The 16,299-nt window shown below is 41.5% G+C and overlaps 1 protein-coding gene across 3 annotated transcripts in view; it reads left to right on the forward strand.

Annotated features, from left to right (window-relative positions):
• The window catches only part of STX17 (syntaxin 17), a 237,667-nt gene that overhangs the window by 142,232 nt on the left and 79,136 nt on the right, over window positions 1–16,299 (forward strand). For all 3 annotated transcript variants that reach the window (XM_029589914.1, XM_029589912.1, XM_029589911.1), the window contains exon 4: window positions 4,610–4,835. In XM_029589914.1, coding sequence (XP_029445774.1) covers window positions 4,610–4,835 — 226 coding nt within the window. The remainder of the gene's footprint in view (window positions 1–4,609; window positions 4,836–16,299) is intronic.

Below are 16,299 nucleotides of genomic sequence, written 5' to 3' on the forward strand. Positions count from 1 at the left end.
ACTGAGCTACACAAATTATTCTACACTTTCATTGTGAAAGAACTATTATAGAAATATTCAAAAAATAACACACAATCAAGACTTTCTGTTTTTTTAAGTCTTTACACTTCTTGACTCTTTAATGGAAACCTCTTTTGCAGCAATAACAGCCATGAGTCATTTATGATAAGTGTTTACCAAGTTTGCACAACAGGATAGTGCAGTGTTTGTCTATTCTTCTTGGCAGAAAAGCTCATGCTCTTTCAGGTTGTCTAGTGATCATCTGTGAACTGCAATCTTCAAGCCTTTCCACTGATTTCTATTGGATTCAAATCTGGGCTTTAACTAGACCACTCACTTTCACTTTCTTTCTGAACCACTCCATTGTTGCTTATGTGTTGTGATTAGGATCATTGTCCTGCTGAAAGGTGAATCTTCTCCCCAGTCCCAGGTCTGTGCCATACTGGAAAAAGGTTTTCCTCTAGGATCTGCCTATATGTTGCACCATTCCAGCTTTCCCTTGATCTTCATTTCCCTGTCCTGCTCTTGAAAAGCATTCCCACAACATAATGGTACCACACAATGCTTTATTTTAGGGATGATGTTATCAGGGTGATGTGCTTTGTTTTATGCCACACATGTCACTTAGCATTGAGACCAAAAAGTTGCACTTTGGTTTTATCAGACCACAAAACCTTCTCCTATATGCATTCAGTGTCTCCCGAGTGTTTGTTTGCAACTGCTATGCAGTATATCACATGTTTTTTTTCATTAATGCCTTCCTTCTTGCCACTTTCCTATACAGGCCCCAGGCCATGTTTGTGGTGTAATCTTGAAATTGTTGAACAGTCAACATTGTCCCTGGTCATAGTTCTTTTAAAGCATGGGTCCTCCAACTATGGCCCACAGGCTGGTCCTGGCCCACAGAGCTCGTCTGGCTGGCCCCACTATAATTTTCTTTTGTGTGCCTAGATTTGGCCCATGAAGGAAGGGTTCTGTGTCTTTTTTTTTTTTTTTTTAACCTGCAGCAGCAGAAAGGCTGATGGAGGTTCCCAGGCCCTGGCAATGAGAGAAGAGGTGGCCAAAGAAAGCTGCTGGTGAGAAGGCCAAGCCATCCTGCTGAAGGACACTTCTGGAGGAGATGAATGAGTGAGGGAAGGGGATAAGAATGAAGTGAAAAGAAGAGTGAGGGAGAGGAGGAAAGGGTGAATGAGAGCAAATGAGAGGGATGAGAATGAAATTAAGCAAGAGGGAAGGGAAAGGAAATGGGGGAGGTGAGGAGAAAGAAAGGGAGGGGCAGAGGAGACTAGGGAAAAGAAATGGGGTGAGTGAGAGGAACAAATGACTGAGAAGGGAGGGGAAGGGGAGAAAATGAAGGAAGGGAATTGAATGAAATGCAGGAGAGGATTAGGCCACATATATGTACAAACGCATGCACCTCAGGGAGCAGATGCAGGAGAAGGAGAAGCCAGGGAGCAGGATTTCCAGGGGTGTGGCAGATTTTCCAACTTCTTAAAAAAAAAAAAAAAAAAAAGAAATAATAAAAAAAAAAAAAGTATTGACAGTTTATCTGCCACTCACCCTGGAACTCTGAGGCAGAGTTCCACCTTCCTGGACCTTCTCTTAAAAAGTGTGGGGATCCCTGTTCTAAAGTCACAGTGAACTTCTGCAGTAGTTTTTTTAACTCATGACTTTTTACTTTGGAGGGATGGCCTGATTGTGGAAGTGACTGTTTCCAGTTCACAAAGCTGGACCTGATAGTGCCCCAAGGGATATTCAGACACATTGATATTTTATTGTAGCTTTCCCCCAATCAGTACCTTTGAAAAACATTTTCTCAGATTTTTTAGACAGCTCCTTATTGGGCATATTTTGATCTTTGATTCAAATTCACTTCATTCAGCAGAAGCAGCTAGATTCTTCGTCCAGGAATATTTGAATCCTTTCAGCTATTGTGATTGGATACAGGTGGACTATATTTAATTTATTATGAGTCTCGTTCAGGCAATTTTTTGAAGCAGAACTAATCTGACTTTGTTGTGACAAAGTGTGTGAAGGGAGAAGGTTCCCAAGTACCTAAAAGAGCTATTGAATCCATACTGTCCCATGCAAAGCTTATGCTGTGTGACTGATTCTTCTTTGATGGAGGTTTGCCTGCAGATGATTCGATGGCAGGTGTTATCTGCTGTGCGGCTGAAAGAGAAAGTGCTATGGCATAGTCCCACGCAGGTGAGAAGAAGGAGAGACCATGCCGATACCAACGTAGGCAGGAAGAAGAAAAGTGCATCCTTGCTGCAAGAAGAAGCGGTACTGGTCCTAGCCTGCGCTGCAATGAACAGCAGGAGGAGGAGCAGCAGCTGAGCAGCATGGCTCTGCCCACTCAGTAAGCCATAACATCGGCCCCAATTGATGCTCTGCTGTAGGAAGCTGCACAGGAGGCAGAGAAACATCAACCCCCACAAGCCTGATGAAAGAGGAAGAGCATTGGAGGCTGCGGGGGCTAAATGATGAGGCTATAACTATTGGCCTTGTGATGCCGGTGGAGGGGCAGTGAGTGAGAGAGCATGTTTGTGTGTGTGTGTATATGAGAGAGGGTATGTATGCATGTATGAGACGTGTGTGTATGGTGCATGTATGAGACCGAAGATGTCTGTGTGTGTGTGCATGTATGAGAGGGCATTATCTGTATGCGTGTGAGACAGCATGTGTTTTTGTATGTATGAGAGGTCATGTGAGTGTGCATCTGTGGGAACGTGTTTTTGAATGTATGAGGTCGTATGTGTGAGACAGGACATGTATGATGGCAGAGCATTTCTGTGTGCATGTATGAGAGAGAAAGCATGTCCGTAGGTATATACATGAATGAGAGATGGGGCTTGTCTGTGTATGTGTGAGAGCTAGCATGTGTGTACATATGAGAGAGAAGATAAAGTTTGAGGAACAACCCCTCTCCTCTCCCCCTGCTAATCCACCACAATCTTAGGGCATCTGGAATTCAAATGATGCCAGTTATGGACAGTAGGGGATTTTTTAAATCTTTATTAATTTTAATTATTAGATGCTGTTTGTATCTGTTTTTAAATAGTTTATTGATATTGAGAAAATCTGTATAACTTTTAAATTACTGGATATTCTAGTTGTCAGCTATTATGACATTTATTTTTATTAGTATGTTTTTATTCTATTGATAACTTATATTTCTTGATTTTATTGTTTGTTTAATGTCGAATGGTTATGTTCTGTTTTTTTGTTGCACTTCTTGTGGTTTCCAATTCAGTTTTTGCCGATACATTTCTATCTATAGTTTATGGTGTGTTTATTCTGTATTTGATGAAGGTCTGTCTGTGTTCTGCATGTATGACTGAAGTGATATATTCTGCTAGCTTGTAGTTTCTGTGTAGGGATCTTTAGAAACCCGGCTTGTTCTATTTTGCTAATAGGAGGCGTGTTGGTGTTTTAGGCTGGTGTAATATTTGCAGTGTTGCTTTTTCATACGTGTAGTTATTACTGTTGAATTCTGGTAATTATTGCTGTTTTTGTATGGGAGGTTTACAATAATCGTAATAAAGTTTATTCATGACTTTCTGAGGGCCAATCCCACACCCAACAAACATTACAATAGGCCTAATACCAATTCCAAGTGTCCTTTTTACTTTTTTTTCTGCAGATTTTTCTGGTTGTCACTACAGCAGTGCATGTAAATATAATATTCATGTTATAAGCAATATTTATTTAGTTATTTATTTATTTAGAATTTTTCTATACCGACATTCTTGAACAAAGATATCAAATCATATCTGTTTACAATTGAACAGGACAGTCGCGGCTATGGCGTTACATCGAACGTAGAACATTGAGCAATAAACATAGAACGGGTCAACAATTCAACAGTAACAAATTGGTGAAATGCTTCATCAGTGTTATTGTTAGTTCTGAATGCCCGTTTCCATGTAAAATTATAAATGCATAATTTAATTTGTGTGTAGGGAGGGTATGACCCGGGGTGGCAGGCTGTAAGTTTTGCCTAGGGCACCTAATAACTTTGCACCAGCCCTGTTATTGTTGAATGTGAATTAATGTGATCCACCCTGAACATCATTTTTAAATAGACTTTTGTTTTTTAATTTTTAATTACTTTTGTAATATTTCTGTAATTGCTCTTCCATGAAAGTGTAGAGTATGTTGTATAGATTAATGAAACAAATAGCTGTTTTAATGCATTTGCATTTTTTAGACACCAGCATGTGAAAAATATACAAGCGTATGAAGATATTTACAAGGCTTTGTAGGTATTGCATGATTAGAGCACAGTAAAAAAAAAATATTGTAATAATTAGATTTAACTTTCTAGGTGAAATCCCTATTTGAGGCTTGATATTTTGTTTATAGTGGTTTGGGTTATTTAGTTATTTATTAAAATATTTGTATGCCGCCCGATACCTAAAGCTCTCACAGCTCACAAAATAAACCAAATCATAAAAAATAAGAAACAATTATTCAAGGCCTCTAAATTTACATTTGACTACATAAAGTAGGATTTCAGAAGTAGATTGACTGATTAACTGCAGGAATGCTAAGGAAGCGATATAGAAATATAAATAAGCATGTTTTTAAATTGTTTCATCTGCAGCAACTGCAAGCCAATATCAGAGAAATGGAAAAGCTTTGTTTGCGCGTTAAGAAGGAAGATGCTCCAATTCTTAGAAATATGATATTTCCAGTTAAGGAAGAAGCTTCAGCTGCAGTGACAAAGTTTTTACAACTTCATTCACACTCTGCAGAAGAACTAAACAGACAATTTAATGAACAGAATACAGCTCAACCAACACCTTTAACAAGGTCTACTACTACAGGAGGTATGATAGCAGAATTTTATTTGTAATTTTTTTCATTATATATTTGACATTTTTGTTTGTTTCTGGGTATTGTCCTTCCTTTTACCAAAAGAAAAAGGTGAAATTTATGCTTTATTACTGCAATATATAACTGTAAAACCAACTCTCTCAATGAACAACACAATGCCAACTCCCTCCTATCTAACCTGAAGAAAAATGAAACTCAACATAACCATGTATTATAAAGAATTGAAATGTAAAAACTGAATAACTAACTTCTATATGATATCCCTATGTTAACAAGATTTTGAACCTTTTTGAAACCCTCGTTATCCTCCTTAACCTTGTAACTTTTGTATTTTTTGTAAACCGTTATGATGGCGAAACCGAATGACTGTATATAAAATTCAATAGACAGATAAATAAATATGCATGAAAAATACTACTAGAGCTTTCAAGCTTAATGAAATTAATTGTTGTTTTATATAATTTCTTCACTGTTATACTTCTATTGGAGGAGTAGCCCCTTGAGGAAACTTAATGACCTTTCCCCCCAGTTTATATCTGTTCCCAGTCCAGTCATTGCAGTAATAGTTCTCAATCGCGTTGCCATGAACTAGGGCTGCTTCTGGAGCCATGCAACTATGAACCAGTGGAGGAGTAGCTTAGTGGTAGAGCAGTGGGCTATGATCCAAGAAACCAAGGTTCAAATTCCTTATGACCTTGGGCAAATCACTTTACCCTCAAGTAAGTTGCTTCAGGTACAGACTTAGGCTTAGAATCATCAAAATGCTATAAATAAAGCAGAAATATGGCACATTAGCATCTGTGCTAAAAAAAAAAAAAAAAAAAAAGTGTGGTTAGAGAAATTTGTTATACCGCGTCATGTAGGTAAGTTTCCTAACTTGCAATAATTTATCATGTCACACGATGCAGTATTGTGTTGTGCGGTGCATTAGCATGTCATGCGTCATTTTACGTCTGGTGCATTATTTTCTTTGTTTAAATGTACTGTCTACCTGCAGCTGCCTCTTTGAGGGTGTGTCATGTGGGGGAGAGAGGAGGTGAGGTGAGTTCTTGGTCGGAGTTTAGTAGATGTTCATAGCAATTTCTGAGTGAGTTGTCCTATTGTTTAGTGTTATCTCTTGTCTTGTTGCTCTTGTCTTTATCTGTGAGTGGAAAATTTTTGTATGTTTGTAAAGTTTGTCAGTTTATCTTTGTGTGGTGGTGAAGGAATGCGGAGTGAGAAATGTTCAGTGCTGGAGAGGAAGGAGCGTGGAAGGCGTGGAAAGGAGAGGGAAGGAGGGAGGAGAGGAGGAGGGCAGGAGTGGTAGTAGGAGTAGGGTAAGGAGTAGAGATACGGAAAGGACAGGAGGAGGCAAGAGGGGGAAGGGGATAGGCAGGCAAGTATGGAATGAGGAGGATGGCAGGGTAGGTAGAGAGGATGTGGTGGGGGAGTTGGCAGGGCAGGGCAGGTGCAGGGAGTTGGGAGCGAGAGTTAGGAGAGTGACACCACCTCTATGGAAGTGGAAGTGGCAACCCGCTCCTCTGGCAGCCAGGCAGGAGGTTGGACTTGTCTTCGCACATACAAGTTCAGCATCAGGGACAATGAGATAATCATCACCTGGGTCCTCAGCAATAAGCATGTCATTTTGTTTGGGAACTATAACAGCGAAGATGTCCAGGTGAGCCAAGGGCCAGATATGGCACACCATCGCACAGGCCATATCCCAAAGCAGTGGAATAAAGAGGCCCGGAGAGCCGGTGGCCCACCACTACCATGACATAAAGGCCTAGCTGAAAAACAAGGTGGCGAGCTGCAACAGATACTAGCACCAGATGGGAAGAGGAGCCCCGTGCCCTATTGTCCTCATGCCCATAGAGGAGTGTCTCATTCAGTGTCTGGGATCGGATGTGTTCGAGGGGATGGACGAGGCCCTGCACAAGATGCGAACTGTGGCTGGTAACTTGTCACCTGTAAATGTCAAGTCCGCTACAGATGTCCACGTATTTTGGCATAAGATGCTCACATTAATTGATTGATGCAAAGTGCACATCTTATGCCAAATACTTATGTCTTCTTCTTTGTTTTCACAGTTTTCAGCCAGGAAATCCCGGTCCCAGTCATAAAGACACAGGGACCAGCAGTACAGCCCCAGTTCTCAGCTTGCAACTTGATGCCCAGACCCAGTGGAGCGAGGAGGAGCAGCAGCCACCAGAACAGCACCAGCTTCAACAAGCCCTTGACCCACCCCTACAGCTTGAGAGCTTCCTAAACCTCTCCAGTTTCATGGTCCTGACTTCTCTGCTATGGGTGGAAGATGGCCAGTCCCCACCTGCCTCCAGCATGCCACGTCACTAGCGGGATGCACTTGAGAGCCAGCCATATCAGCCCACCAGCCTGGACATGCTAAATTTAGAGACATAGCTAGTGCCTCAGCCACCACCAACCACAGTATCTGTGTCGCCAGCAGCACCGGAGCAGATTGCCAGGACACACTTGACCGTATTGAGAGGAAGCATGGGCTCCAACTGCACCATATATTGGCAAACTGGTGCAGTTGAAGTGGGCTCAGGTCGCCCACACCAACGCCGAGCAGGGCAGACAGCGGCACTTACGCGGGGCCTAACCACCATCTCCACCTCCATCAACAACTTGACATCCGCCATAACCCAACTAATTCAAAGATTGCCAGAGCCTGCACCTGTGCTATCTTCATCCTCCCAGGAATCCACTCCGTGCAGCAGGCCCTAGCTCTCAGGATGGCTCAGGGGTAGACCCAGCAAAGATATGCCACCCGCAACCAGCCAAAAGCCCAGGTGAGAAAAAAGCCCATGAGGCCTCAAGTTGTAAAGAGTAAAAAATTTCACTCAAAAGATGACTTGTCCAAACCAGCCAGGCCAGTTTCTGTACAGAGTTCCTGTGCCAGCTAGATGGAAGATACCTGCTGGGTCCATCCTGACTACAGAGTTCCTGTGCTGGCTTGCTGATGTTCATGATCTACTATCTGCCTGTGTTGTTCTGTTGCTTACTTGTAATGCCCTCTTCTATGCTCTATCTGTAGTCCTGCCTCCTTGATGCTGTATCCAGTCACAGTTTCTTCTGGTGTCTCTTTTCATCATGTCTCATCTCCTGGTCCTGCTGCTGGTGTCTCTTATCTCATCCTACTGCTGCCTCCATGCTGGTTTCTCATCTCATCTCATCCTGCTGTTGCTTCCATGCTGTCTCATCATGTGGGACTGCTGCCTCGATGCTACTGTCTCATCTCCTGGGGCTCCTGCCTCCATGCTGAGCTTCTCTGGACCTCGTCCTGCTGCCTCCATACTGAGCTTCTCTGGTCCTCATCTTGTTGCCTCCATGCTGTGTTTCCCTGGTCCTGCTGCATCCATGCTGTAATTCTCCAGTCCTGGTCCTGCTGCTTCTTCTTGAACTTTGCTGCCATGGCCTTTAGGCTGTCCCCTTTGAATGCACTCTTTCAATTGGACTGTCTGGGCCTTCGCTTGCCATCATATACTTGTGTTGGCATTAGTTCTATTGGGTTGCCAATTCCACTTTCTAGGTTCTTTGCAGTAATCATGATTTTGCGAAAGGATAAGATCAAAAAACTGTATTTGTCATGTTGTCATTTATAACAATGAATATATTTGTCTCGACTAAATGGACTGGTCATTTCAGTTACAATGTCATGTGTCATTTGATATCTTGTCTTCGCAGAATGTGATTACCGATGATGTTGATTTGCTTTGATTCTGGCGGCTACACATGTTGTTGAATAATGTGGTCAACATGCTTTTAAACTTCACGTTCTGGTCATGTCTTTTCATTGTGTGGTTTTTGTCTTAAGGGTTCATTAGGTAAAATGTTTGGGACCCACATGACCTTGCATGCTAGAGTGACCCACATAACAAGTCGGAAGACAATCCGTCAAAGCCAGAAGGCACAAAGAAAGTAAGACGAATCTGTCACCTTAGGATCAAGTGGCCGAGTGTTGCACATTGGCTGTGTCAGGGGCTAAAACACAAAACCAAAAATAAATAAATATATATATAAATAAGTGATAAAAAAAATAATAAGAAAACCACAGGATGATATTAAGCACACATATTGAATAGTACTCCATAAATACATATACATAAATATGCACATATAAAAAAAAATTACATAAGACATGTACAGTAAAAATAAATCATGTAGGTCATGGGGCGTTTCCAAGATGACGACTTAGACGGTGTGTGCTGTCGCGCTCCCGCTTGCTGTTTCCGCAAATATCTAAGAACTAAGTTGATCTTAGTAATTTTTATTATGCCGCATAAGCGCAGGGCAAGATTAGAGTCTTCCCAGCGGACCCTGATCCTGCGGTGGAGCAGCGTTTGATCACCCAGTACACCGTCACTGCACACTCTAAACCGGCGGAGAGCCTCATTGGCGGTTCGCGGAGAGAGGCCACGATATCACCCGGGGAAATCACCTTAAGCCCGCCAGATTCAAAGCAACCTCTAATTGCATCCTCACCGAATCCTGCCGCTTCTGCACAGACAACCGACTGAGGGTGGAAGTCTCGTCGGAAGCTCTGTGCTTGCAGGGAGGAGCGGTGGTGACGAGGAGGAACTCCCAACCTCCTCGTTGTTGAATGCCCCGGATCCACCGGAGGGAGGAGCGGTTGGAGGTGAGATCTCTCTGGTTGGAGAGGAACATGGTTCAACAGAGGAATTTGGATTAAAAGATCTGGAGACAGAGGATTTGGTCAAACCAGAGGTTGTCTCGATGGACTCCCTTTGGGGAATGATGGCAGGTATGTCTAAACTGATAAAGGAACAAATCTCTCAAATAGCAAGTTTGGGGAGAAAACTAGACTAGGTGTCCAAGGACAGTTTTCAAGCACAACAAGAGCAAGTGCATATGACTGAGACGCTAAAGATAGAAGTGAAAAAGCTACAGGACACGTCTACAGACCTAGTGCAGGACTCTTTGGCCTCTTCAAGGCGTTTAGAAGTAGTCGAGAACTTTCTCAGGCATTTGAATATCAGACTCTTGAATTTCCTCAAAGTTTTGGGTGACATACCTATTGTGACTTTCAAGAAATATCTTCAAGAGGCCTTAAAAATCCCACTTGAGCAGATACCTTCAGTTAAAAAAAAATCAGCTTTTTAACTCAAAAAACTGGTAATGTTTCTTTAAGGGAGGGGAATAGGCCTGATTTATCGAATCTTAAGAACATAAGAACATAAGAAAATGCCATACTGGGTCAGACCAAGGGTCCATCAAGCCCAGCATCCTGTTTCCAACAGTGGCCAATCCAGGCCATAAGAACCTGGCAAGTACCCAAAAACTAAGTCTATTCCATGTAACCATTGCTAATGGCAGTGGCTATTCTCTAAGTGAACTTAATAGCAGGTAATGGACTTCTCCTCCAAGAACTTATCCAATCCTTTTTTAAACACAGCTATACTAACTGCACGAACCACATTCTCTGGCAACAAATTCCAGAGTTTAATTGTGCGTTGAGTAAAAAAGAACTTTCTCCGATTAGTTTTAAATGTGCCCCATGCTAACTTCATGGAGTGTCCCCTAGTCTTTCTACTATCCGAAAGAGTAAATAACAGATTCACATCTACCCGTTCTAGACCTCTCATGATTTTAAACACCTCTATCATATCCCCCCTCAGTCGTCTCTTCTCCAAGCTGAAAAGTCCTAACCTCTTTAGTCTTTCCTCATAGGGGAGTTGTTCCATTCCCCTTATCATTTTGGTAGCCCTTCTCTGTACCTTCTCCATGATGCGGCGACCAGAATTGTACACAGTATTCAAGGTGCGGTCTCACCATGGAGCGATACAGAGGCATTATGACATTTTCCGTTTTATTCATCATTCCTTTTCTAATAATTCCCAACATTCTGTTTGCTTTTTTGACTGCCGCAGCACACTGAACTGACGATTTCAATGTGTTATCCACTATGACACCTAGATCTCTTTCTTGGGTTGTAGCACCTAATATGGAACCCAACATCGTGTAATTATAGCATGGGTTATTTTTCCCTATATGCATCACCTTGCACTTATCCACATTAAATTTCATCTGCCATTTGGATGCCCAATTTTCCAGTCTCACAAGCTCTTCCTGCAATTTATCACAATCTGCTTGTGATTTAACTACTCTGAACAATTTTGTGTCATCTGCAAATTTGATTATCTCACTCGTCGTATTTCTTTCCAGATCATTTATAAATATATTGAACAGTAAGGGTCCCAATACAGATCCCTGAGGCACTCCACAGTCCACTCCCTTCCACTGAGAAAATTGCCCATTTAATCCTACTCTCTGTTTCCTGTCTTTTAGCCAGTTTGCAATCCACGAAAGGACATCGCCACCTATCCCATGACTTTTTACTTTTCCTAGAAGCCTCTCATGAGGAACTTTGTCAAACGCCTTCTGAAAATCCAAGTATACTATATCTACCGGTTTACCTTTATCCACATGTTTATTAACTCCTTCAAAAAAGTGAAGCAGATTTGTGAGGCAAGACTTGCCCTGGGTAAAGCCATGCTGACTTTGTTCCATTAAACCATGTCTTTCTATATGTTCTGTGATTTTGATGTTTAGAACACTTTCCATTATTTTTCCTGGCACTGAAGTCAGGCTAACCGGTCTGTAGTTTCCCGGATCGCCCCGGAGCCCTTTTTAAATATTGGGGTTACATTTGCTATCCTCCAGTCTTCAGGTACAATGGATGATTTTAATGATAAGTTACAAATTTTTACTAATAGGTCTGAAATTTCATTTTTTAGTTCCTTCAGAACTCTGGGGTGTATACCATCCGGTCCAGGTGATTTACTACTCTTCAGTTTGTCAATCAGGCCTACCACATCTTCTAGGTTCACCGTGATTTGATTCAGTCCATCTGAATCATTACCCATGAAAACCTTCTCCATTACGGGTACCTCCCCAACATCCTCTTCAGTAAACACCGAAGCAAAGAAATCATTTAATCTTTCCGCGATGGCCTTATCTTCTCTAAGTGCCCCTTTAACCCCTCGATCATCTAACGGTCCAACTGACTCCCTCACAGGCTTTCTGCTTCGGATATATTTAAAAAAGTTTTTACTGTGAGTTTTTGCCTCTACAGCCATCTTCTTTTCAAATTCTCTCTTAGCCTGTCTTATCAATGTCTTACATTTAACTTGCCAATGTTTATGCTTTATCCTATTTTCTTCTGTTGGATCCTTCTTCCAATTTTTGAATGAAGATCTTTTGGCTAAAATACCTTCTTTCACCTCCCCTTTTAACCATGCCGGTAATCGTTTTGCCTTCTTTCCACCTTTCTTAATGTGTGGAATACATCTGGACTGTGCTTCTAGAATGGTATTTTTTTAACAATGACCACGCCTCTTGGACATTTTTTACTTTTGTAGCTGCTCCTTTCAGTTTTTTTCTAACATGTTTTCTCATTTTATCAAAGTTTCCCTTTTGAAAGTTTAGCACGAGAGCCTTGGATTTGCACACTGTTCCTTTTCCAGTCATTAAATCAAATTTGATCATATTATGATCACTATTGCCAAGCGGCCCCACCACCGTTACCTCTCTCACGAAGTCCTGTGCTCCACTGAGAATTAGATCTAAAATTGCTCCCTCTCTCGTCGGTTCCTGAACCAATTGCTCCATAAAGCTATCATTTATTCCATCCAGGAACGTTATCTCTCTAGCGTGACCTGATGATACATTTACCCAGTCTTTATTGGGGTAATTGAAGTCTCCCATTATTACTGCACTACCAATTTGGTTAGCTTCCCTAATTTCTCTTAGCATTTCACTGTCCATCTCACCATCTTGACCAGGTGGACGGTAGTATACCCCTATCACTGTAGTCTTCCCTGATACACAAGGGATTTCTACCCATAAAGATTCAATTTTGTATTTAGTCTCATGCAGGATGTTTATCCTGTTGGACTCTATGCCATCCCGGACATAAAGCGCCACACCTCCTCCCGACTGCTCCTCTCTGTCATTGCGATATAATTTGTACCCCGGTATAGCACTGTCCCATTGGTTATCCTCTTTCTACCATGTCTCTGAGATGCCAATTAAGTCTGTCATCATTTACTGCTATACATTCTAATTTTCCCATCTTACTTCTTAGACTTCTGGCATTAGCATACAAACATTTCAAAGTTTGTTTTTTGTTTGTATTTTTATTCTGCTTTTTAATTGATAGGGATAAGTTAGAATTGTTTAGCTCAGGTGAGTTTTTAGTTACAGGCACTTGGACTACTTTTCTAATTATTGGAACCTCACTGTCGGGATGCCCTAATTCTAATGCATCATTAGTATCCTTTAAAGATACATCTCTCCGAACCATGCGCTGCTGAGCGACTGTCGGCTTTCCCCTTTGTTCTAGTTTAAAAGCTGCTCTATCTCCTTTTTAAAGGTTAGCGCCAGCAGTCTGGTTCCACCCTGGTTAAGGTGGAGCCCATCCCTTCGGAAGAGACTCCCCCTTCCCCAAAAGGTTCCCCAGTTCCTAACAAAACTGAATCCCTCTTCCTTGCACCATCGTCTCATCCACGCATTGCGACTCCGGAGCTCTGCCTGCCTCTGGTGACCTGCGCGTGGAACAGGGAGCATTTCAGCGAATGCTACCCTGGAGGTTCTGGATTTAATCTTTCTACCTAAGAGCCTAAATTTGGCTTCCAGAACCTCCCTCCCACATTTTCCTATGTCGTTGGTGCCCACGTGTACCACGACAGCCGGCTCCTCCCCAGCACTGTCTAAAATCCTATCTAGGTGGCGCGTGAGGTCCGCCACCTTCGCACCAGGTAGGCATGTTACCAGGCGATCCTCACACCCACCCGCCACAAAGCTATCTACATTCCTAATAATCGAATCACCAACTATGACGGCCGACCTAACCCTTCCCTCCTGGGCAGTAGGCCTTGGGGAGATATCCTCAGTGCGAAAGGACAATGCATCACCTAGAGAGCAGGTCCTTGCTACAGGATCCTTTCCTGCTACACCTGGTTGGTGCTCTCCCATTATGAGACCTTCTTCCTCCAAGGCAGCACCAGGGCTGCCAGTCTGAAGTTGGGACTGGACTACTATGTCCCTGAAGGTCTCATCTATATACCTCTCTGTCTCCCTCAGCTCCTCCAGGTCTGCCACTCTAGCCTCCAGAGATCGGACTCGTTCTCTGAGAGCCAGGAGCTCTTTGCATCGCATGCACATGTACAACTTCTCACCGGTGGGTAAAAAATCATACATGTGACACTTGATGCAAAAGACTGGGAAGCCCCCCTCTTGCTGCTGGACTGCTGCCTTCAACTCAATTTTGATCAGTTCCTAGTTAAGTTTTAGGTTGCTATGGGAGTAGGAATGTGTCTAAGTTCCTTTAAATGTATTAGTGAATTCACTATATGTCTGGTAGTGGCCTACTGGGGTCTGATCGAATTCTCAAAGTTTTTGTTGATGGGTTTTTTTTTTGTTTTGTGCAAGTGGCACCTGCCTATAAATTAAGGGATGAGCTTGGGGTGGGAGGGCGAGGGGTGGGAGGGTTGGGAATTACAAACAGTCTAACTTTAGTTAGTCAGCCTGAGTGACTCACAGCTCCCTTGATTAACAAATGTTGTTCCCTATTCAAACCTAATCACACTACTTCAACACCTTTCCAAGGTGAGTAACTGAGCTGAACTATTCAACTTTTTTACTTTGGTATATACTGCTCCTAGCTTATTTCTAGCTTCTGGCTACTTTTTTGTGGGGTTTTTTTTTTTTTTGTGGTTTTTTTTTTTTTTGTTTTTTAATACAATGCACTCATTTATTATTAAATAAAACACTTAGCTCTTTAAAAGTCTGGAGGACACTTTAATAGTCAGGCAGACTTTTAAAAAATAAACATACTACCTACTGCTACCTTATTGACTGACTAAAAATACAAACAGTCTTAACTTGTGTATTCACTGCCTACCTACTGCTACCTTATTGACTGACTATTTAAAAATGCAAACAGTCTAACTTGTTTATTCACTGCCTGACTATTAAAGGCACAAACACACAAACACACTAAATAATATTCCCAAATAGTTAACTTTGCCCCAATACTTTTAAAAAAGTCAATGTCAATGTCCCAAGCAAAAACTTACTGATTCCTTTCAGCCACCAGCAAGGTGATCCTCTCCTCTCAGTGTTTCCACTGGAATGTGGGTTACTGAGCTCTTTCCTTCTAATTTATAATGTGCTTCTAAAGTAAATTAGTGCAAAACAATCCCTTAGGAGATGTACCTTTCAGTTAGATTTCCTGCGTGACCTTTCAGTTAGATTTCCTGCGTGACCTTTCAGTTAGATTTCCTGAGTGACTCACTGCTATGCTGATTAACAAAGAATAGCACCTATTCACAAACACACAATAGTACCTATTCACAAAACACACAATCTTCACACTTAGTTAGTCAGCCTGAGTGACTCACAGCTCCCTTGATTAACAAATGTTGTTCCCTATTCAAACCTAATCACACTACCTCAACACCTTTCCAAGGTGAGTAACTGAGCTGAACTATTCAACTTTTTTACTTTGGTATATACTGCTCCTAGCTTATTTCTAGCTTCTGGCTACTTTTTTGTGGGGGGGGTTTTTTTTTGTGGTTTTTTTTTTTTTGTTTTTCAATACATTGCACTCAGTTATTATTAAATAAAACACTTAGCTCTTTAAAAGTCTGGAGGAAACTTTAATAGTCAGGCAGACTTTTAAAAAATAAACACACTACCTACTGCTATCCAGTACTTAGAAAATTCAGAAGTAGAGGTAACAGAGAGAGCTGTATTGTTTATATCATTATATTCGGAACAGGACTTTAGCTTTATAATGAGAGCTTATTTTAAGAATATGAAAGAATTGTACCTAGGTCAACTGATCCATATATTTCCTGATTTATCTCGGCCGACCCAATTGCGGCGAAAGGTTTTCTTATCAATGAGAGCGGAAGTGTTGGCACTGGGTGCGAGTTTCCATCTTTGCTATCCGTGCAGATGTGTAGTAAAAATTTCCAATAATGTATATGTTTTCTTTAACCCGGACCATTTGAGAGAATTCCTTGTTAGTAAAAGCCAACCGCCCTCCATTATTGGATAAAAATGTCTGTGTAGTAGTTTCGCCATTTTTCTTTTTCTTTATACTGATTTAAATATCTTCTCAATCATAGTAAATACACCCCCCCAAGTTTCTTATATAAATCTGTTGGGATACAAAGTATGAGAAGGATTATATTTATGATGTAATTAGACTCATGTGATGCATGTAATTTGACTTTCTTGCTATTTTTTTTTCTTTTGTATCTCATGGAAATGTTTCAAACAAAGTTATTCTTTGTGAATTATGTTTAAAATTGACAAATAAAAAAAAAATCATGTAAAATGCATATAGTAAACTGTAAGTTCCAAAGTTATAGAGAGGAGGCAGACATATACCTTATCTGTCCAGTAGCATGGAATAGACTTAGTTTT

The sequence above is a fragment of the Rhinatrema bivittatum genome, chromosome 2 (genome assembly GCF_901001135.1).
Source record: "Rhinatrema bivittatum chromosome 2, aRhiBiv1.1, whole genome shotgun sequence".
Lineage (NCBI taxonomy): Eukaryota > Metazoa > Chordata > Amphibia > Gymnophiona > Rhinatrematidae > Rhinatrema > Rhinatrema bivittatum.